This window comes from Nesoenas mayeri (assembly GCF_963082525.1).
Source record: "Nesoenas mayeri genome assembly, chromosome: 1".
Taxonomy (NCBI): Eukaryota; Metazoa; Chordata; class Aves; order Columbiformes; family Columbidae; genus Nesoenas; species Nesoenas mayeri.
This window is the reverse complement of record NC_137541.1, coordinates 96,662,199-96,683,327: the sequence shown is the minus strand read 5'-3', so window position 1 is coordinate 96,683,327 and position 21,129 is coordinate 96,662,199. Positions and strand designations below refer to the sequence as shown.

Sequence of the window (21,129 nt, the reverse complement as noted above, 5' to 3'; positions counted from 1 at the left end):
TTTTAAAAATACCAGGTACACACACCTCTGGACACGAAATCTCAGTTTCAAGAGGAACCTGGCATCACCGGTGATTGCCTATATTTAAGTGTCAAATAGCATTTTTCTTTGAAGTAGTACATCTACTTTTGTAAACACTATCCACAAAATTAGCCATCTGTACTTGTTAGCTGGGTAAAATATTTACAAGTGCATCCCACAACAAGCAACTATGTACAGAGGTTAAAAAAAACTGAAGTACTAGAAGTTGTATATTTACAAAATAAGCAAGTTATTGTGAAGAGAAACACAACCTTCAGCAAGAGCAGGGAACGGGCAGGGGGTGGGGGGAGAGGGGACATGTCTAGAGGTCAGCGAGTTGGGCAGCGCCAGTGACGGCTGCTTCCACCCTTCGCAAGGAGCCCGCAAACGCGGCCGCAGTTCAAAGCCTCCTGCAGGAGAGGGTCGTCACTTAGTAGTCACTTTGGGCCTGATCCAGCAGAGCACACCGGCATGTGCTCGGAGATCTGAGCACAAACGTCCCCACGGTGTGTGTGAGGGGAAAACCAGCAGGACTTTTTTCACGTGCTTCACTTCCTAACACATCCGCGAGTGCCTTGCTGGATCACAGCCATACTGCAGGTGCTGCGGGACTGCAGTTTCAGTGTCTCTGTTTGCAGTCTCTTTTCAACGCATCAGAGCGCATCTAGAATGCCTGTCTACCCCACCACAAGACTGACATAACGTAAACACGCTGCTTCCCACGTAAGGTGGCAAGTGGGAAGCAGTTTCCTGAATTTATACAAAGATTAACCGCTTCGTGCTCTCCCAGATATTACCCTCTAACCAAACATATCAATTTCCACAAGACTTTGCAACAACTCAGTTAACCTCGTGAAGACTGCAAGCCAATTCACAGTTGAACAAAACTACTCTGATTTCTCTCCCCTCCCCCCATCCCCTACTGCAACTCTTCCTAATGTAGGTCCTGGACTATTTTCTGGAACCTTTTGATGCGGAGCTTTGCACTGGTACACTGGAATACATAAAGGCTGAGTTACCCCGTGGGGGCTTCTAATCACCTTTGTACAGAACCGTGAGAAATCATATTCTTTTTGTTCCTATTGTGACAATCTCTTCCAAAGTCCTTATTTGGGCTTTCTCTCTCCGAGCTACTTCGTCTTAACCTCACTTGCTCTTTGTTTTCATCGCTTTCTGCTTCAGAGTCACTCAGCTCTAAGTCAGGACAGTACCCGTCGTTGTCCTGGTACGGAGCACCTTCAAGCGTCTGCTTGCTCCACAAGCGATCTTTTGTTGCGAGTCTTCTCGTTGGCTTTTCACAGCACCGGAGATCTTCCGTGGTCCTCACCAGACTGTTGGTAGCCTCTTTAAAGGACCGGCTAAAATGTTCTATGGTAGATTTTCTGAAACCGCTTTGGCTGGCCAAGTGAGCTGTGAGCACGGACTCTTGCTCGTAGGGCGTCTGGCTGGAACTGTCTCTCTGGCTCACATCTCCAGCCCTGCCCATCAGACCATTGGACTTGGCCACCAGCCTCAAGTTCTCCTGCTGCACCCGCCCGTTCCCAATGGAAGATTGTCCATGCAAAGCAGCCTGGAGTGCCAAGGGCTTCCCGGACGGCTGGCCCCGGTGAAACTCCGGCATCTGCGTGGGGCCAGGATCCTTGGCCTCGCTCCGAGGCTTGCCGATCCCTGCCAGCAACCCGTTACTTCTGCTGTCGTGCTGATACCTGGAGTAAGACTTCGCTTTAATTTCAAACGCTTCCTTTGACATGGGCACGCTTCGCTTGCTGTAAACACTGCTGTTGTTGTCAGGAGAGAGCGGTCTGTTGCCAGGCTTCAGCGAGTTATTTTTGCAATCTCCTAGTGCTGATTTGGGCATTTTTAACTTCAGGGTGATCCTGGGAGGTGGGTAGAACAGTGTGTTCTCTAGTGCACTTGTCAGGGTATGGCCTACAGGAGAAAGAGATGAGGGGGCAGAAGAAAAAAAGGCTTTTTTAAAAGAAGGCAATTGTTTTGTTATCTGTAGCAAGTTTTATAGTCCATTAGAAGATCACTCAACAGTAAGACGCATTTGCAAACAATTAGCGTGAAATTATTTGAAGACATTAAAGAAGTTGGAATAATGAAAACTGCTCCAAATTATCCACCATTTCAGAATTTAGGTAAGCATTTTAGCATTTCCATTAAAAACAACAATGTGCCCTTTTTACAGGGCTTTAAGCCAGTGAATTGAACCAGCTTTGAGATATGACTGAAGTAGTTCCAAAGCAGCTATAAAAAAGATTCATATTCAGTTTTGGATGGAGAAAAAACAATGCTTCAAACTGAGTTTCAGTTTGGACTTAGTTCAACCCTCTCTGCTTTGTACTATAAAATTCTCTATGCTTTAGAAGTCTTTTCACCCCAAGATATTGCTCTTTATAATACCATATGCATATAGTATCGTTGTGAAGTAGCTATGAAGCTATTCTAATAAGCATTAAAAAAGCACTTTGTGTTTGAAAAGAGGTAAAACAAATTTAACAGACATTTCTAATAAAATGCATTTACACAAACCGAAGCGCTTTAGAGTACTGCTGTATCCACAAAGTACTAGTCTGATTTAAAACAGTTTAGAAAAACCATCTTGTTGGTACTAATGAAACCTATCCATGGTTCAGGGGTAGATAAAAAAAAAGCACAAAGACTTCACTCTGAATTGGTCATGAAAGACATAATATATATCTTGAAAGAACAAAGAGATCTTAATTTCACATTGAAGAAATTGCTGCCTTCCCTCAGAAAAAAAAAAAAGTAATTGCACTGTAATATACACTCTTCCTCTTTCTAATGTCGTCTTCCTTATTTTAAGACAGTCGCCATAAAAATGAAGGGCAGAAGTGGGTTTTGATACATCAGCATTCTTACCCAGTTACTGCTCACTATTAAAAACCAGAGTACTTAAACTCTGATTGAAGGAAGGAGAGTAACCACAGATGGCAGGCTAAGAAACGCCTCTTCGTGCTGCTCATCAATCATGCAAGGCAACAACAGACGATTCCTATCAGTCACTCTTCTCTTTTGCCTGAAGGAATGACTACTGACAGCAAACAAAAACCCTTCTCAGCTGGAGAGACAAGCAGCAGCGCAGAGCTTGCTGTGGGGAAACGGTACCAGCAGCCATGGAAGTGAAAAACTAGAGATGACCAGTGGCTCCTTTCTGCTATCTGGATGCAATAGGGATTGATAAGTAAGAGACATTTACCAGAAACAGCCATAAAACAAAGAAATACCCAAGTAAATATTTTAAGAGATTAAAGCATTTTGTGTGTGTTGCCACTTCCGCTGTGTACTTGAAAAGTTTAACGCAGATCTACAATGTTAAAAACGCTAAGGAGGAACATAAAGAGAACACACTTTTTACTTTAAATATAGATAGAATTTGTAAATATTTTACATTTATATGATTACCTGCAGCAATTTCCTGATTAATGAGCTGGACTTGCAAATTGAAGACCTGTTCATGTACTTTACTGTGAGACAACTTCAGTTTCTCTCTCCTGCTTACCATGTAGCAGAGATTTCTTACCTAAGGAGGAATAACAGGAGACTTAAAAGGCAATAAGAAAATAAACCCTGACAAGGTTAAAGAAGGTGCATTAACAACAGAATTAAAACAACATTATGTGCAAAATCCCTTGGTAATGTTTTGTGAATATTACTGAACATACATAACTATGAATTAAAAAAACCTGAAATTTTTTTAATTGTCCATTTAATGAATGCCTTGAGTATATTCTGCAAGACAGCAGAATATATTTTCGTCTGTAGGAACAGAGAACGAACACAAAATTCCAAGCAAAAGAAAAGTAAGTAATTTCTAAGACTTGCTTGTCTGTGAGCCTGCTTCCAATACGTATGATGCAGGGGATGTTACTGCGGGCAGTACTGAATTCTCCCAGAATTTCTCAGCAAAGTGTTTCATTGAATGTTTTAGCAGCTAAACTACGTTTGTTTCCCCTAAAATTATGGCAACATTATAAAGTGATACTTTTTACAAAGGTAACCAAGAGAGCTAGCAGGTTTGGACCAAAACCAACATGCAGATCACCTCTAAAAGAGCACTCTGGCTTCTTGCACAAAGTATGCATGTTGGCTGACTCATTTAGCAGTTTACTTTCTGACTACATTGCATTGACCCATGAGGTTCAACAAGGCCAAGTGCCAGGTCCTGCACCTGGGTCAGGGCAGCCCCCGGTATCAATACAGGCTGGCAGATGAAGGGATTGAGAGCAGCCCTGCTGAGAAGGACTTGAGGGTACAAGGGGATGAAAGCCTGGACACAAGCTGGCAATGGGGCTGGTATACATGACCTTGAAAGGTCTCTTCCAACCCAAACCGTTCTGTGAGTCTATGGTTCTATGACTCAGTTCCACAAAATTCTGCTTTCACTATTTGTTTGAAATCACAACAATATTTCCACCTTATGTAATGAGAACAGAAGAGGCACTGAAAGTTCTTGATAAACACTTAAAAGAACTTTCAGAACACAGACACAGCATAGGGGCTGGTTGAAAGACATTTGCCAAGCATAATTCCGACAGCACTCAAGTCCATCTGTTCAGAACTGGAACCTCTCTCCCCAGAAAGGAAATTCCAAGATTTCCAAAAATCTTGTGGCACAGGAAATTCAGACATTTTGAGACAGCTGTTTCAAAGTATACAGTAAAGAATCACAGAATCATTTAGCTTGGAAAAGACCTATAAGATCATCCAGTCCTACTATAAACCTAAGACTGCCAAGTCCATCACTAAACCATGTCCCTAAGAACCTCATCTACACATCTGTTAAACACCTCCGGGGATGGTGACTCCACCACTTCCCAGGACAGCCTGTTCCAACGCCTGACAACCCTTAACATGAAGAAATTCTTCCTAATATCCAAGCTAAACCTCCCCTGGTACAATCTGAGGCCATCTTCTCTCATTCTATCACTTGTTACCTGGGAGAAGAGACCAACCCCTCCATGCTACAACCTCCTTTCAGGTAGTTGCAGACAGTGATAAGGTCTCCCCTCGGCCTCCTTTTCTCCAGGCTAAACAGCCCCAGTTCCCTCAACTACTTCTCATCAGACATGTGCTCTAGAATCCTCACCAGCTACATCGCCCTTCTTTGAACTCTCTCCAGCAACTCAATGTCTTTCTTGCAGTGAGGGGCCCAAAACTGAGCACAGGATTCAAGGTGCAGCCTCACCAGTGCTGAGTACAGTGGCACAATCACTTCTCTGGTCCTGCTGACCACACTATTCCTGATACAAGCCACGATGCTGTTGGCCTTTTTGGCCACCTGGGCACACTGCTGGCTCATGTTCAGTCAGCTGTCAATCAACACCCCCAGGTCCTTTTCCGCCAGTCAGCTTTATAGCCACTCTTCCCTGAGTCTGTAGTGCTGCATGGGGTTGTTATGTACCTCCACTCCAAATAAATACATGAATTTTAATAAAATTTGATACAAATCAAGCACTCATCAATCAAAACCGAAAAGCTTGAAATGGCTTATCGAAAGAAAAATTCAACCCAAATACCAGACCTCGATTTGAGCCATGTTATGGTCTTTTTTTTTTTTTTTAAATAAGGGTCCGTATCCAAACGTCCTGGAAAAGGAGATCTGAGCTTGATTATGACTATATTCAAGGCAACAGTTAGACTGATAAGTGCAAATCTCAGCTCTAACACTCATCTCCCTTATTTTCATTCTGTTCTCTCCCCAATATTGTTTTCCCTTTTCTTACATTATTTTCTCTCCCGTTTTTCCTTCCCCTCTTCTCCAGTGTCTCATTTCCATATCACATTTAGCACACCTACTTTTTTTTTGTTACATTTTTTTACATAGCTGCTGGAAAAAGGCACGATGTGTGCCTTCCTAAGAAATTCCTGCTCTGTATTTTGCTGAAGGACTCCATCTTTTCGCACTATCAGCTAGTTGGCAATCTGATAAGAACCCCCGACAGGAAGATAATTTCCTCTTTCTCCTCAGTAAAGCCACAAGCAGTGGCAGACCCAGTGGGTTATTTTCAGATCACTAACCAACCCGTAGCACCTAGAGCAGCTACGTGCAGTGAAAGCATCTGGGTCAACAGGGCAACGAGCGATTCAGCCTGCCTGCTAACTGGCACACCAACATGCTGGCGAGAAAGAGAGGTGAGTAAGACTCCTGAATCAGATGTGGCATAAGCACAGCCCAGCATTCTTCTTCTGCATGCATGGAGCCAAAAAGTCACCATGGAAGTTAACCAGCTAGGGCTTCACCTACTTGCCTTCAAACAATGAGGGTGAGAAGCTCTGCTTCAGTATCTTTTTAGGATTCTCTAAAAGGTTAACGCACACTCACCAAAGAATACTTACTGCTTTACCTACATAACTTGATTTTTCCCAACTCAGAACTAGCTAGTATTTAACATTCTATCATAACTGTTACAAAACACTTTTTAAAGTACAAATCAGGAGTCCCTCTATCCCAAGAAAGGAGGTAGAAGATTAAGAATTTGTTAAGCCTGCCCCATTCCTTCACTGCTTACACTTACACTTGTTTAACAAAAGTAACAATTTTTGTTGTTGAATCCGTATCACTAGCAACTACTATCATTGGGTCAAACAAATTTACTCAACTTTTTTAAACATGTACTCAGTTGAAGTTAAAATCGGACAGTCAGTTAGTAAATGCATCAAGTGTGCATAGAAACATCCATCTTAAAACACATAAAGGAATAACCTCTAAGCAAGTCAGGAAGCACTCCTTTCACATTGAATCCCCCACTGGATTGAGAAGGGACAGTTCCTCAAAGTCTCTGTAGTGGGCAATGCAGCATACCAAAAGACCAGAGTTGAAGGCCTTACTTTTAAAAATGATTATTTTTAAAAAAATCACCTCTCTGTGCTTCTCCCATTCCCACTTTCATCATGATCAAAGACCTTTCTCACCTGCAAATAGTTTTGAGAACTTCACCAATTAAACTCTTACCCTTTCTAGGTCCTGCCTCAAATGCATGAACATCCTCATGCGAGTATGAATACTATCTTCTTTTGGCTGCACCAAGCCATTTTCTTCATCCTCCTTGGGAGGAAACAATGGTTTGTTAAAGTTACTTTTTCGCTTTAATTTCCAGTAATTGTAGATGAAGTCTACAGCAAGTTTAGGAAGGCCCAGTTCTGCTGCAACATCCTCTACTTTAACTAGTGAGTAGAACTCTTCTTCCAGCTCTCGGAGTTTCTGGGCTCGCAAACTGGTTTTCTCACTCTCCGTTTGCTTCTGGTCTGACACGCTCTTGGGGTGCTCATCAACATCAGGCAGTGAATTCTGTTTGTTCTTGCTGTGCTTTAGACAATATGACTTGAACTTGACCTCATCCCCATCATCCAGGATAGTCTTCATCTCTAAGCTATGCTCAAAGGCACAGGTGACATGAAAGGCAGTGATACAGCTTTTCACAGAGCACTACAGACAAAACAGAACAAAATACCTCAGTGACAAACCGTAGCAACAACCCCCCCAAAAAGGACAGAATTACCCTAGTTACATGAAAGTCCATCCCTACAAAAACGTACTTCCTAAGCACCCTTAAAAATATCTGCTGATCTCTTTGAAGCTGATATCACTCGATTTAGTGTTTTCTCATTTGTGAACACTGTTCAACAGAAGAATCTTTCTATCTATCTCTGACCCACGTAGCAGCAGTCCTTACACATCTCAGCCTTACTAAAAAGAGGGCAACTGACCCCTAAATTTCTGTGGAAGTGAACTAATTTGATAGCAACCAGCTATGAAGAAGTAGGCATCTATCCAATGGTCATCTGCATTGTAAAGCATCTCTGAACACAGGAAGAACAAAAAGCAAAACCAAAATTGCCCAGCTCACACAGACTCAAGATTTACCACAGGACAAGTACATACCTGAATGCAAGCACCAGTTTTCAGTTTGCATAAACTACACACTAGGGCCCATCGACTTGGGGGAATGTGAGACACCTTTGTGATTGGCTCCATCCTTTCCGGGCAAGCAATGCTAACCTATTAAAAAAAAACAGCATGGAAAGCAGTCATCGAGGCAATGAAAACAAGCTCTCCATTAGTACCAGAAGAAATGTGACCACACATTTATCTCAGCGAGATCTCCATGTGCTCTTACTTTTTAGCAAGGGACTTTAAAAGAACCCACATGAAAACAATATTGTGGAATACTACTAGTCTAACCTAGTGGCTAGAAGTTGCAGTTCTTCAAAACACTTGAGGCATCTACAGCATGCCTTGTCATGAACCAGCTGCAGTAAATGATGCTTAAGTTTATTTTCTTTCCATTCTGGTGTTTATTTTTTATGTGTATGTTGCTTTGGTTTTGTGTCTGTGTGTTTTTTGCGTTGTTTGGGGTTTTCTGTTTGGTTGGTTTGGTTTTGTTTTTCTGTGCTGCTTTAACAGGTGTAACTTAAAAACTACCACAATACAAGTTACTCAGAACAAAATAAAAACACTTACTCATACTCACCTGAAAAGTTCCTTCTTTAAAAGCCACAGATCTCCTACAATAGCTACTTCTGCCAGCTCACAATTTGGGGCAGAACCAGATCTGTAAGTCAGCAGCCAGGGAAACCATCACTTCCCAGCTCTGCCTCTCCACTGAGCATTCCCAATGCAAGAGGTGATTCTAATACACTTTCCTAACTACAGATTGTAACAAGTGTAATTTGAGAAAGAATACAACAAACTTCTCCTACTGCAAAGCACAGTATATTCTCTTGTGCCAGTTTTCACATACTTAAGTCTGGATGATACATTTGCTGCTAGTAGAGAAGATTATGGATATTAATACTAAAAGAAAAAAATTCAGATAAGCACAGGATACCTTTTCCTATTATTTGTTATGCCGAAGTCCACACATCCATTGTGCCAGAGATTTCTCAGCTGCCTGCTGTCCATACCAAGAAACAAGGACTATCCTCCATAATGTGGGCACCAGGACAAATGATCTCTGTAGACATCCCTGAGCCACTCTTGACAGACAGGATTTATCCAAGGGCAGCAATAAAAAGTTGGTCAGCTCTGAATGACCAATACGCAGAACTGGGCTACTATGAGAACTGCACACAGCAGATGATTTCAGTGAGATAACTGTTCTGTCTCAAGAACACCAGTCTCCAAAAGCCTGGATTTTCATGCTTACACAGCACTTCCTGAATTTAGCAGCTCTGGAGAGCTACCTGCCTGAAACCAAAATATGATGCTGATTCTAGCCAGGAAGATCTCCATGCTTTCTATGAACAATTCACCTGAACAGAGCAGACCTGTATTTCCAGAGGTGGGATACATGCCTCTTCTCAAAGGGGTCAGATGTAAGAATTCAAAGAAAGAAGGTTCGCCTTGCTCATGCTCTGTGAGGCCAGAAGAAAAGTTGATTCCATAAGAAATCAGTTAAGGCTGATATTTGAACAAGCTTTTTTTATTTTTTTCCTAGAAGAGTTTAAGAGCATTATGCTACAGTAGTTTCCATAGATTGCCTTCATAATAAGACTCTCCTAGGGAAATCCAGTTTTAAAGAATTAGTTTAACACGTGATAATTAAACCGTTGACTTTACCAGAGCCAACAGCCTAAGCTGAATTTCCTAGTTTCCTTTTTGGGGTACATCAACAATCACTTGATGCACGTCTTCATTTTTAAACCTGCTTAGTCCCTGAGTAGGAAAGGCTTTGCTTCAGTAGACCTCCTCTGTGAGGTAGACTGATCCAAAGATGATAGTGCTATCAAGACTGAGGGTCGTAATTGCTACACTCAAGCTGAGTATTTTTGCTACTCTCTTCTTATCATTGCATAGCTCTAGGGATCATTTAAGTAAGTGGAAAATACAGCTTTGCAAGACATTACTTGGTTCATCATTTCCACATTTAAAAAAGTTCATCAGCAGTTCATGAATTAATGACATAAATGGACTCTACTAAGATTTATATTTGTCATAGTATTTCACCCTCTGGTCCCCTAACTGCAAGCCACATCTTCTGGAATATACTGAAGTCAACCTGCTGCATGGCATTTCAAGAAGTCTTCATCAAGAAGATGCTTCAGAGATGGTCGAGGTTTTACCAGACAAGAAGGAGAACAGGCAGGTAATATGTGATGTCCTCATCATCCTCATCAGGTAGGGATGACGTACAATTTAATCTGATGTGGCCTGCCTATAAATTGGTGGAAAGGTGACAAAGCTGTCCTTGAAACATTTGAATGTTTCCACAAAATAACGTCCAGTGTTCTTAAATATAATCAAATGTCGCTTTCTTGCTTCCAAAATGAAACAGCCTTTCATCAGCCTAACCTGACCTTGCTCAAAACAGAGCCGGTTACAAGTTGCACAGGTATTTCTGAAACAATACCATACAAAGATTGACCGCAATTCTCATCCTAGTTACTGCTACGCTGAAAGCCAAGACTTCTTTTGGGAATTAATGGATTATATCAACTTGTCACATTGTCTATATTCCTTTCAAAAATAAACCAGAATCTTCAGTGATTACCTTATGGACACTGTGCAGTACCAGTTTTCTACCACACTTCCCAGCAGGAGCTGGGATTTGACACAGACCTTCTCTCCCTGTCCCTCTCTGCCCCTTTCAATGCTCTCCCTGCTCCTTCCCAGAGGGGACTCACAAGGTCAGGAAACATTTATATTGGAAATACTGTCCATTCAGCTTGTAACACTGTCTGTTTATATTACCCCACTTCGTAAAAGCACAAAGAAGCACTCACAGAGTCAGGTGCTGTTTATTTATACTGGCCTCATGCTGCCTGTATGTTTCTGATATTCAAAGAATCAAGGCAAAGTCTGTTTGAACTTTGCTGCCCACAACGGATCCAGAGAGCAAAGAGGGCAACCTTTTAATTCTCCAAAACCTCTCATCCCAAGGCAGAAATGATCCATCTGCTGTCACGTAGCTATTTCGTCTGTTAGTTCTTCACCCTGTATCAGGTTACATTTTGACTGCTGTGCTCTGAAGAAATTTAAGGGTGGGAGAGGGTGAAAACAACAGGCTGTTGAAGCCTCTTCTCTGTGACTCTTGTGCACATGAGCTGCCATTTCGATTGTCATCCTGCTGCTCCCTCTGTTAACTTGCCACCAGCAGCTGCACAAGGATGGGAAGGGAAGCCACAGAGAATCAATTTGATACCCTTCCAGTTGTAGCATGGAGAAATAACCTTCTGCTTCAGCTAATACCACACTGATTGAGGGAGGACACAACAGTAATGGGTTAGCTAAGGCAGAGAAGGACCCTGAATTTCAGAAAAGTTGATATAAGTTTTCTGGCCTCAGTGTCTCCTTTTCTTTAAAAAAAAGAAGTCTTTTAAGAATACACGAAAGAGACTACACTTTAACACTAAAAGACGATAAAGGCAGAAGAATAAAAGGATATATACCAATGAAGAGTATGCTTCGTAAAGTAAAAATCTTCAAATGACCCAATCACAAGAAAGCCTTTTGACAGCATTAGCTCACAAGGAAGGCAGAAAAACATTTTAAGACAGTGGCGAGAGAGTTAACGAAGGAAAACACCTGATGCAATTGCCTGCAACAACGCTAGCCTATACTTGATGACTCACGAAGTCCCTCATTGAAACTTTTACCACAAAGCACAGACATGTTTATGGCCCATGCATCTCTGTATTCTGCCTTGCTCCATTTTGTTAGGGCCACAAGAGGAAATGGCAGTGAGTTTACTATTCATGTGTTTCTTTTGGGGGAGTTTCAGTGTGCTACTAGCTCAGGGAGAAGAAAATTAGGTATTTGAGAATACACATTCTCCCCTACAGTATCCATCCCCAGGTCTTCAAACTCTGGGCCTTGCTAGTCACCTGCAGCATGCAAGGCCATGGTGACTCTCCAGACAGGAACTGACACACCATTTTAGCAGAGATTTCCAAAGGTTTCTCTGGTGACTGAATTGTTTCACAAGTGACAACGCAGGAGACCAAGAGAGAACGGATTCAAGAGGCACTTCCTGCCCCTACTGGAGGTGCCACCTCCTCTCTGTGCCTGACACACTTCGCATTGGTGTGGAGGGGAGGAGGTGCCCAAGGCCTGGAGCCACAGAAGGGCTGGGGGAGCAGCCAGATTCCAGGTCTCCCACCTAGGTGCTCCCCCAGTGGCTTCACTCCCCCCGCCGGAGGGATGTGGGCAGGTGGAAAGGCAGCACGTGCTCCCTGTCCTGCCATCACCTGCTTCCTCTTCTGCTGGCAAGAACATCAAGGCAACTACATGAAGAAAGGACCTCTTAGGAAAACCAGAGCTCAGAGCCAGGAGAGCTTCCAGCCAAAACACCTCACAAGTGCAGGTGGTTGTTTTTTTCCACTCAACTCCTCTCTCCTTAAAGGTGAACGAGATGCCAAGAACTATAGAATCTTAGAATAATTTCAGTTGGAAGATCAAGATCATCAAGTCCAACCATAACCTAACTCTAGCACTAAATCATTTCCCTAAGAACCTCGTCTAAATGCCTTTTAAACCCCTCCAGGGATGGTGACTCCACCACCTCCCTGGGCAGCCTGTTCCAATGCCTGACAGTCCTTTTTGTGAAGAAATTTTTCCTAATATCCAGTCTAAACCCCCCCAGCACAACAGGCATGGAAAGGAAACCACAAAGACAACTTCATTGAAGAGCAGATATATGCCTGAGACAGAGCTAGGAATTACACACTGCATCTGGTTGCTATGTCCAAAAAAAAAAAAAAATACGGAGAATCTTAACATATTCCTCAAAGTTTTGCAAATGTGAGGTGTGGCTGCACTTGGGAGCAGAAGGTTCAGAGAACAAGGCACCCATCCGCCTTATGTCACGGCGCCAAAACAGAGCTGGCTACCACCTCACGTTAAACCATCCACCATAATGGATTTGTGGATCTTACCAGAAAGGAAACAAATATTCCAAGGACAAAATTAAACACAGACCCCACCTACACAAGAGTGAACATTCAGATTTACTCAATTCTACTGTGATGCTAAGCTTGATTCAAAATGGAGGAAGAAGTGTGAAGCTTCTTTATGAAACTCTCCATATATGTATGCTCAGATATATCAAAAAAGCCTTTAATTAAAAATATAATGTAGAAGATAAAAAGTCTCCATCTCCTCACCATTCAGAAAAAATTTACTTAAATAAAAAAATCCACTTTAACTACAAATCTTAGAATCCATCATATACAAATAATGCAAGGAGGGGGAACTTTTGGAAAAAAAAAAAAAGAAGGTGTGAATTCATGCATATTATATACCTAAAAGAGCACACAAATTGACCAGAAAATAAGAGAGACTATGAACCTGCTGCTGTACAGTGACCATTAGCTTTCATCAGTGACCCTTTCTAGCAGGTCAAACAGATACCATAATGACACCAAGAAGTGATTGCTAAGTAAATGGAGAGGACAAAGTGATTAATTAATGGAACATAAGCTAGACACTCTCCCACTCTCCTCACAGACTGTGCAGACTCATCAGAATAAAGCCCAGTATTAAGCCAGACAGGTACCTTAAATCATGAGAACACAGAAAGGCAGACGATGGACAAAGGAGGATAGAGAAGAGTCTACGATACAAAAGAAAGAGGCAGAAATCAGGTTTTTACCTCTGGAATCCAGAGGGCACAGCTCACGTGTGCCCACTTGGTCCCTGTCCTGGTAGCCTTCATGGCACCTCCTCTTTTGGGACACAGGAGGCACTGAGGATGTATCCCCAGGACACAGGTGCGACACAGCCAGCTCCCCTCAGGTACTTTTAAGATTCCATAGCACGCCTTGAAGGAAAACAGGTATTGAGATCATTGCACCAATACGGTTTCACACATAAGTATTAATATTCATACAGAGCAAAACTTTCTAATAGTAAAGGCACAGTTTGAATTTCATTTAATCTTTCTCTCATTTCTTTACCTTATATCGAGTGAAGTGATCGAAGAGATAGAACAACCTCTAGAGTCGAGTCTTTTTGTGATGGTTTATTTTTAAAATATGGGTTGGTATTACTTGTTTACAGTGTAAAACATATTCATCACGACTGCACAACACCATTGGTGTTAAGAACCTTCATTTTTGCTTTTAGTGACTTCAAAATTTCTGAAGCAAAAAACGTATACGTTTCTTTAAATCAGCTTCTACATCTAATTCTTTTTAAAACCACAATTTCCTACCACTAATAACTTTATACCCTAACATAATTCTATTTAGATGTGAAGGGATATGAGCTGTTTGACTGAAGACCGTTTCCTACGACATTAAATTACCTTTGTGGTTACAGTTCTGTGAATTGTTTGTTACTTTAAATATTTATATAATATTGCAACAAAAATTAGGGCATTTACTGAAATTATGAGGTGCTGGGTTTTATGCCTGTTTCCCAAGTACTGCACCTGACCCCTTGAAAACGAACAATTTCTTAAGTTTTGCTACATTTCATAATAAAAAAAAAAAAAAAGAAAAAAAAATAGTCTGCTTTCTGATTCAAAATTCCAGTTCTTAATGGCTAACTGCATGTGCATCTAGATATTATCCTGCTGTACATACATACACACATATTAAAGCTGAGTGTATCTGAAACCATTGGCTGCCATCAAGGTCTAATTCCACTCAACTGCTCCAAAGAGAAGTTCTATCAAAAGGGTGGCTTTCAGGGGCAATCCCACCATTCCTAACACTGTCTCTGCAATCAATAACGTCGAAAGCCTCAACAGGCCAGGATCATTAGCTGTAACAAGTCTTTCAGATTCAATTCTAGTCTAAAATTCCCACACTTGCCTTCCTAGCCTCCTGATTATAAGATCTCAGTATTTAATATGAAGTGATATCATAAACCACCACACATTTACGTCAGGCCTGCAGAGAGAGGGACTTTACTGGATTAAATCCTGCATTATGGAAATGCCAAGACTGACTAACCTAAATGCTATTTTGATGTGAGAACTGTTGTAAGAACTCAACAGGGGGAGCTGTAATCTAAATTTTACAAGTGATTATTTTTCTCTTATGTGGCACATTCCCACAAGCATTCTTTCTATTACTAAATCAGAAGTGACATTACACCTAAAATCACATTTAGGGGGTTGGAAATGGGCTGAAACTGTTTTCTAATTTAATCTAACTAGCGAGTGGAAGAGGCCTAGACTACTAAAGCAGTAATTTCACAATGTGTTTGAGCCAGCTCAGGAAGGCAACTCAAAGGAGGAAATTTCTCATACTCCTCCTCCCACCCACCTCCAAACTGTGTGATGACAAACAGAACTGAGGCTACTTGGTGAACCAGGGCCAATCCAGATTAAAAACCAAATTTTTTTTATTGTTGTTGTTAGGATTAGTTCTAGCCCAGACAAGCTCCACAGTTTGTTTTGGGCAGATCTGGTGGTGGAAGCAAGGCAGCAGCAGGCCATCAGCTGAAGCTTGGCCGTCAGCAGGCGACCATGAGCCTCTGACTGCAAATTCATCATGACTTTTGATGAGGCACAAGCCAGGGCTGAAGCGGGCAGCCCAGATGCCAGCCACATTCCTGTCACTGGCCGCCTTACCGGCACTCGGCCTCACGCAGTCGCTTCACGCGGTGAATCAGATCAGGCAAGCAGCCGGGCTGGAAGCCAGCCCACTGCGAGCAGGGAGATGACAGGTCCTTTTTCAGCCAGATAGGTTTTCCAAGCACCACTTGCAGTCAGTACAAAAATATGTTTTTCAAAAAAACGTTCTTAAGTTTCTTCTCAATTTACAGCAAAAGCCCCTTCCAGAACAACACATGCAGATACCACAGGATTCACATCCCTTTTTTGATTATAAGGATGCCTCTGCTTGACTATGCTGAGCTCAGCCAGTGTAAAGCCTTGGCTATATCTGAAACACTATGAACGTGAGCAACATTCAGACTGAGAGCACAGTTATTGCAGGTGCTTGTGCCTTCCAAAAGAGATCAGTCTGTTACAAGTGCATACATGCGCTTTCAGATGGCTAAATTTGGACAGCCCATGTCTGGCCAATTGACTAGTTAGTCAAGGAGGAAAAACCCCATCTCTGAAAGAAATTATCTTTAGATTCTTTATATGTACACAAGCCGGCATTTCCTGCCCTGTCTATCTTCAAAAGCAGGTTCAATAATAGGGGAACAATTGTTTATGGTCACAGAGGAAGCACTTGCAAGTCCCAGGAACACACTTTTTGTTCCTATTAGGCTGTAAATGTCCTCGTATTTACCATACTAGGCCACTGAATCTACTGTAGTTGTGAGGGTACAAAAATTCAATTACTACCAGATCACTCTTCATACCTAGAAAAAACACAAAGCCCTCCAATTAACATTTAATACTAGTTCAAATTTCACACTTGCCAAGGTAAATTAAGACTACAGGACACTGCCAACGTTTCTGCAGGCACTAACCTGATGGACACAGATATTACACTTGTCACAGAATACCATGTCATTCCCATCTTCACTGTCAGGGGACCGGCACACATCACAGATGACATCTTCGTCATATTCAATCCCCAGCCCTTCTTCAGTCTCAATAGCATGATTCATGTTCTCATGACAGTGCCGTTCCAGCACTTCAATTGTTTTTTCCATTGTGTTTTCATCCAAGGGCCCACATCCTGCAACACAGAATAGGGAATGGGAATTAGAGGGCAGTCAGGTGCCTCTGACTGAGTCCCAGATGCAGGAAGAGAGACAGACACTACTAGCAACTAAAGCAGTAGACACTGTGTCTTCTCTCCCATCATGCACACTAAAAATAAAATAAAAATAGAAGATCTTTTTCACTCACTGACTAATTGTCGCGCTATTTTATAAATACGACTACTACAGGAGTAAAAGCTTAAGTTGTACATAAAACACAAGACTGCACCTTGAAGAAAACACTAAGGCATACAAGACACACAGCAGTTGCTGTAACTGCCAGCTGCTCCCATACAACCCTTCCTCCAGCTCCATCACTTTATGAAACACTAATGAAATCCAAAATAACACAATATTCTTCCGAAGACTAACACCCTAGGAAATAAAACTTACCAAGAACACTTTAGATCTTATAAAGATACAGAAGTTGCCACTACCATCCAGTACCGCCCAACACTACTTGAGTGATCAGCATGATGGTTTTGAAAAGTGCCTTGTTGTTTTTGTTTTGTTTTAAATAAAATAATAGAAAAATATACTGTTGGCAATCGATACTATCTGTTCATTTGAACACTACACATGCTATATACACTTACCACTAATCAAACTTAGCATAAGCAGAACCACTTATAAAGGATTTGCTATGAGACTGGTCCTCAGCTTGCAGCTTCAGCACACAGACCGCGTAAGAAATGCTATGATGTTCGCACCTACAAGAAATCTCCAAACTGCATCCTCTCAAAATCCTCAGTTGGAAATGATGCTGCTGCCCATAGTTCACTGTTTACTCAGACTTCCAAAGCCTGGGATATTCAAGTAATGTTAATACCAGAGGCTAACATTTTAACTGCTGGACTATAAATAAGAATATGGCTACTAATTTTGATTCCTCATTGCAACCCATAAACAGGGAGATGGAAAAGATAAATGACTGTTGATACAAAGTGCCTTCTGGTATTAAACTGCTCTCTCCGATGCCCTGAACTAAAAGAATTACAGAATTATTCAGGTGGGAGGGGACCGTCAGAGAGCCCCAGCCCAGTCCCTGGCTCCAAGCAGAGTCAACAGGGAAACCAGACAATCCCTTGTTGCTTAGGAGATATGAATAGTCAGATCTTGAAATTCTCCATAGATGGAGATCTGCCCCTCAGAAAAGCCGCCATTGGTTTTCACATCCAGCAGATGCCAAATATCTCCTCCTTTTGCCCACCTGTCCTTCCTAAAGGACCTGAAATGATCCATGGAAGAATGCCAGCCACACAGGCTACTCCATCGCAACTCAGTTATTCCAGTGATAATTCCAAGATAATTTTCCGTAGCTCACTCCCTCTCATAGCCCTCTATACCCACAACGTGCATGGAAAAAAGAAAGTTTACTTAGCTGATTTTGAATGGGCTAACATGTGTGGAACTTAATTACTCTGTTAAGAACCCAGCATGCAAGCTCCTCAGAACTCTGAATTTGTAGCAATAATATGTTCAAGTTTAAGAAATGGAAACATCTGCTTTTCTTACAAAAAAAATTAACTTTTGAAGTCCTAAAATTAATTCCACCTGGTGTGGGCTTTTTCCCTCCTGCCTCAGTCTGCAGAAGTTGAACAAGGTTTTCGATGTAAGGAAGTTTTTAGGCACAACAGGTAAAACATAAAACATTAACAGACTGAGCAAGTAATTGTTTAAAGCGTTTTTACCTCCTGTTTTTCTTAGCATTTCTATTCAATTCTTGTTCAGCGATCTTTAAGAGATCTCACACAGCAGCCTACCACTCAGACAGCAGAAATTAACTGCTGCATTTAAAAGCAGAACATGTTGTGAAATTACCCATTTCTGTAAGCTCTTCATTCAGCTCCTGAAGCCAAAAGATGTCCATGTCATCCAAGTCATAGCGACACATAGATTCTGCCAATTCCAAGATGTTGATGTAACCTGGTTCTGTGGGCTCCTGGCTGGAACAGTGGATGTATTTCCTGGGTCGTGTATACAGTACTTCTTTCACCTTTTCTGCTACAACCCTAGAGTGAAAGTAAAAAAAAAAATAAAAGGAGAATTACAGCTTTTTAAGACCCATCCTTAAAAGACATTAAGTATTTACTACCAAGTGCAAAGAAATCTAGAGTTGCATAGATTTTAAACTAGCCAGTAAGTATAGCCAGGATGGGGAGACAGGATTCTGTAAATGACATTTCTTCACACAAAATGTGCTAAAGTTTGATATGTATACAGAATCCTTTTTAAAATGTAAGCTTGTGCTTTAAGATTTTAAAGTTAACAAATGCTACTAGTAAGATGATGTGTTTTTGAAACCCATGTAAAGCATCATGCACAAAATCCCCTACAATATTTGTTCTATATTGTTCTTAAATGATAGAAGGAAATCTTGCCAACTGATTTCTCAAAAACACCATCTTCAGAAAAGCTTGATTTATTTTACTACAGGGGTAGGAGGAAGAGAAATGCTTGCTCTTAATTTGAGATAAACAGTCTAGCCTTATTTCGTAAATGACACTTCATTCATGTTACCAGTGTATTATTTTTGTTATGTAAGAACAATTCTGATGCCAAGCAAAAGGGGAAAAAGAGCGCTAAATATCATCTGGGAAACAACGGAGAAAAATATTGGTGTTTTCAGTCTTTCAATTATTTTAAGAGATAAAACTCAGTGTTTGATTAGTAAACTATCCTATGGGCATGGAAAGACTGACCTTAGTTAGATAAAGTCAATATTTCTCTGAATTCAATGCAAGAGGCCCTGCATGTGAAAGGAAGACCGGGAGATACTGAGTGGAACACTGCCGTGTGTGAGCAGCTTTGCATGCTTTCTGGAGCTAAACCTCCACAGGACAAGGAGCAAAGAAAAGCTGTGAGAAATAACGGAAGAGGAATAAAGAAGGAGCAGGCAGCAGTCAAGTGGCATCCCACATAATTCTTACTGGACAACATGAGTTGTCAATGCTAGATCAAATAATGTTCTTCTGCCATTCTTCCCCTTGCTCATTTTTTCCCTCTCATTTTCTTATGAGCTTTTCTTTTATCTGGTGCAGCCAAATCTATAGCAGTTTTTTCCTCTACTGTAATACTGCTGCTACGAGATGCAATATATTTATTTTTAATAACTTGGTACTGACAATAGCCCCAGTGGAAATTAAATTATGCTGGCATCAGCGCCTTTCACTGGACAATTCATTTATCTTGTCCACACTGGCAATAACATTTCTATGTTGAAACACTCTGTTTCCACCAGGAAGAGTTGCAGGCCTACACTGTAATGTTTTCCTATCCTAAGCACAGTGTGAGAGAACAAAAGGTTATTTATCTATCTCCTGAAACTGAGAACACTGAACTTTTATAACATTAAGCAGGTATTTATGGCAAGATAAGGCAGAAAGGGTTAAAGCTCTGGCAACAACAAACAAAATTAACTTATGTGAACAAGTGAGTAACTTTATCAGGTATGAGTAAGTACCGCGTGCCTACTGCTCTATATCATCATATTTTGTAGGGAAGCCTTTCAAGTAACATATAAGATTTGTGTTTATTTTTAATTTATTAAACTCATCATACTCAAATGAGAAAACAGTTTTTAATCCATAGCATGACTCAGGAAAAAATATCTCCTTTTAAAACTCACAATGTAGATACTATAACAGTGTACAGACAGAACCAGATCTGGACTGAAGTGTCAGAGAAATATTTTCCATATTGATACTTGTTCGGCTTAAGAACATGCCTGAAGGCTGCTGTATTGGAGATTTAATAACACAGAAAAGCTTACTGCATTTAGACAACCTATTTTTGAGAGAGCATCTTCTCTAAGTTGATGTTTTGTGCATGTGACCTTCATCTGATCGCCATTACCTGAGAGAAGGCTGCGGAATAGTTTCTGGACTGGCTGGAACTTGAACCCCTTTCTCCCATTCTTGTTTCCATGTATCGGCGAAGATATAATATTCATCAGGGTTGACATGGTGAGAGTCTGGTAGTTTCATGGCACTAATGAGATCCTTGCGGAACACCTGCAAGAAATACCAGGTAAAAGACTGGAGAGACTAGAGAAAGAGCACTGTGCTGAAGGAAGCAATAGGTATTTTTCTTAATCTACACTGAAACTATGCATACACGTTGATTTTTATTTTTTTTTTAAACACACAAGTCAATTTGGAATTACCTAGATTATTAACTCTCAGTGTATCAGGTCCAGTATGGCAAGAAGCATATACTAACTCAATACCAAGCTGCTGCCTGAAGGTTAACCAGAAGGAAGAAGGCTGTTACAGGCGACTGGGATGGGGCAAAAGGAAGCCTGCACCTGATTTAAGACTCCTCACCATATCACTTCCAAACAGCTCATTTTACTTGCCAGTCTGTAGGCTTTATCCCAACTTAGATACAAGGTAGCTTATCCTTTTCTTTCCTTCAGTTTAGCTACTTTAAACTGCCATATTCATCATGGGCTATGAACAGTTGCCATGGCG

At 41.3% G+C, this 21,129-nt stretch overlaps 1 protein-coding gene across 1 annotated transcript in view; it reads right to left on the bottom strand.

Moving 5' to 3' along the window:
* Positions 1 to 1,052: 1,052 nt before the first annotated feature.
* The window catches only part of JADE3 (jade family PHD finger 3), a 66,698-nt gene continuing 46,621 nt past the window's right edge, over positions 1,053 to 21,129 (bottom strand). Inside the window, exons 4-11 of the mRNA XM_080360681.1 lie at positions 20,513 to 20,670; positions 18,479 to 18,669; positions 16,421 to 16,632; positions 13,638 to 13,805; positions 7,931 to 8,047; positions 7,001 to 7,474; positions 3,451 to 3,568; positions 1,053 to 1,950 (exon numbers count right to left, since the gene is read on the bottom strand). Coding sequence (XP_080216807.1) covers positions 1,058 to 1,950; positions 3,451 to 3,568; positions 7,001 to 7,474; positions 7,931 to 8,047; positions 13,638 to 13,805; positions 16,421 to 16,632; positions 18,479 to 18,669; positions 20,513 to 20,670 — 2,331 coding nt within the window. The 3' untranslated portion in view covers positions 1,053 to 1,057. The remainder of the gene's footprint in view (positions 1,951 to 3,450; positions 3,569 to 7,000; positions 7,475 to 7,930; positions 8,048 to 13,637; positions 13,806 to 16,420; positions 16,633 to 18,478; positions 18,670 to 20,512; positions 20,671 to 21,129) is intronic.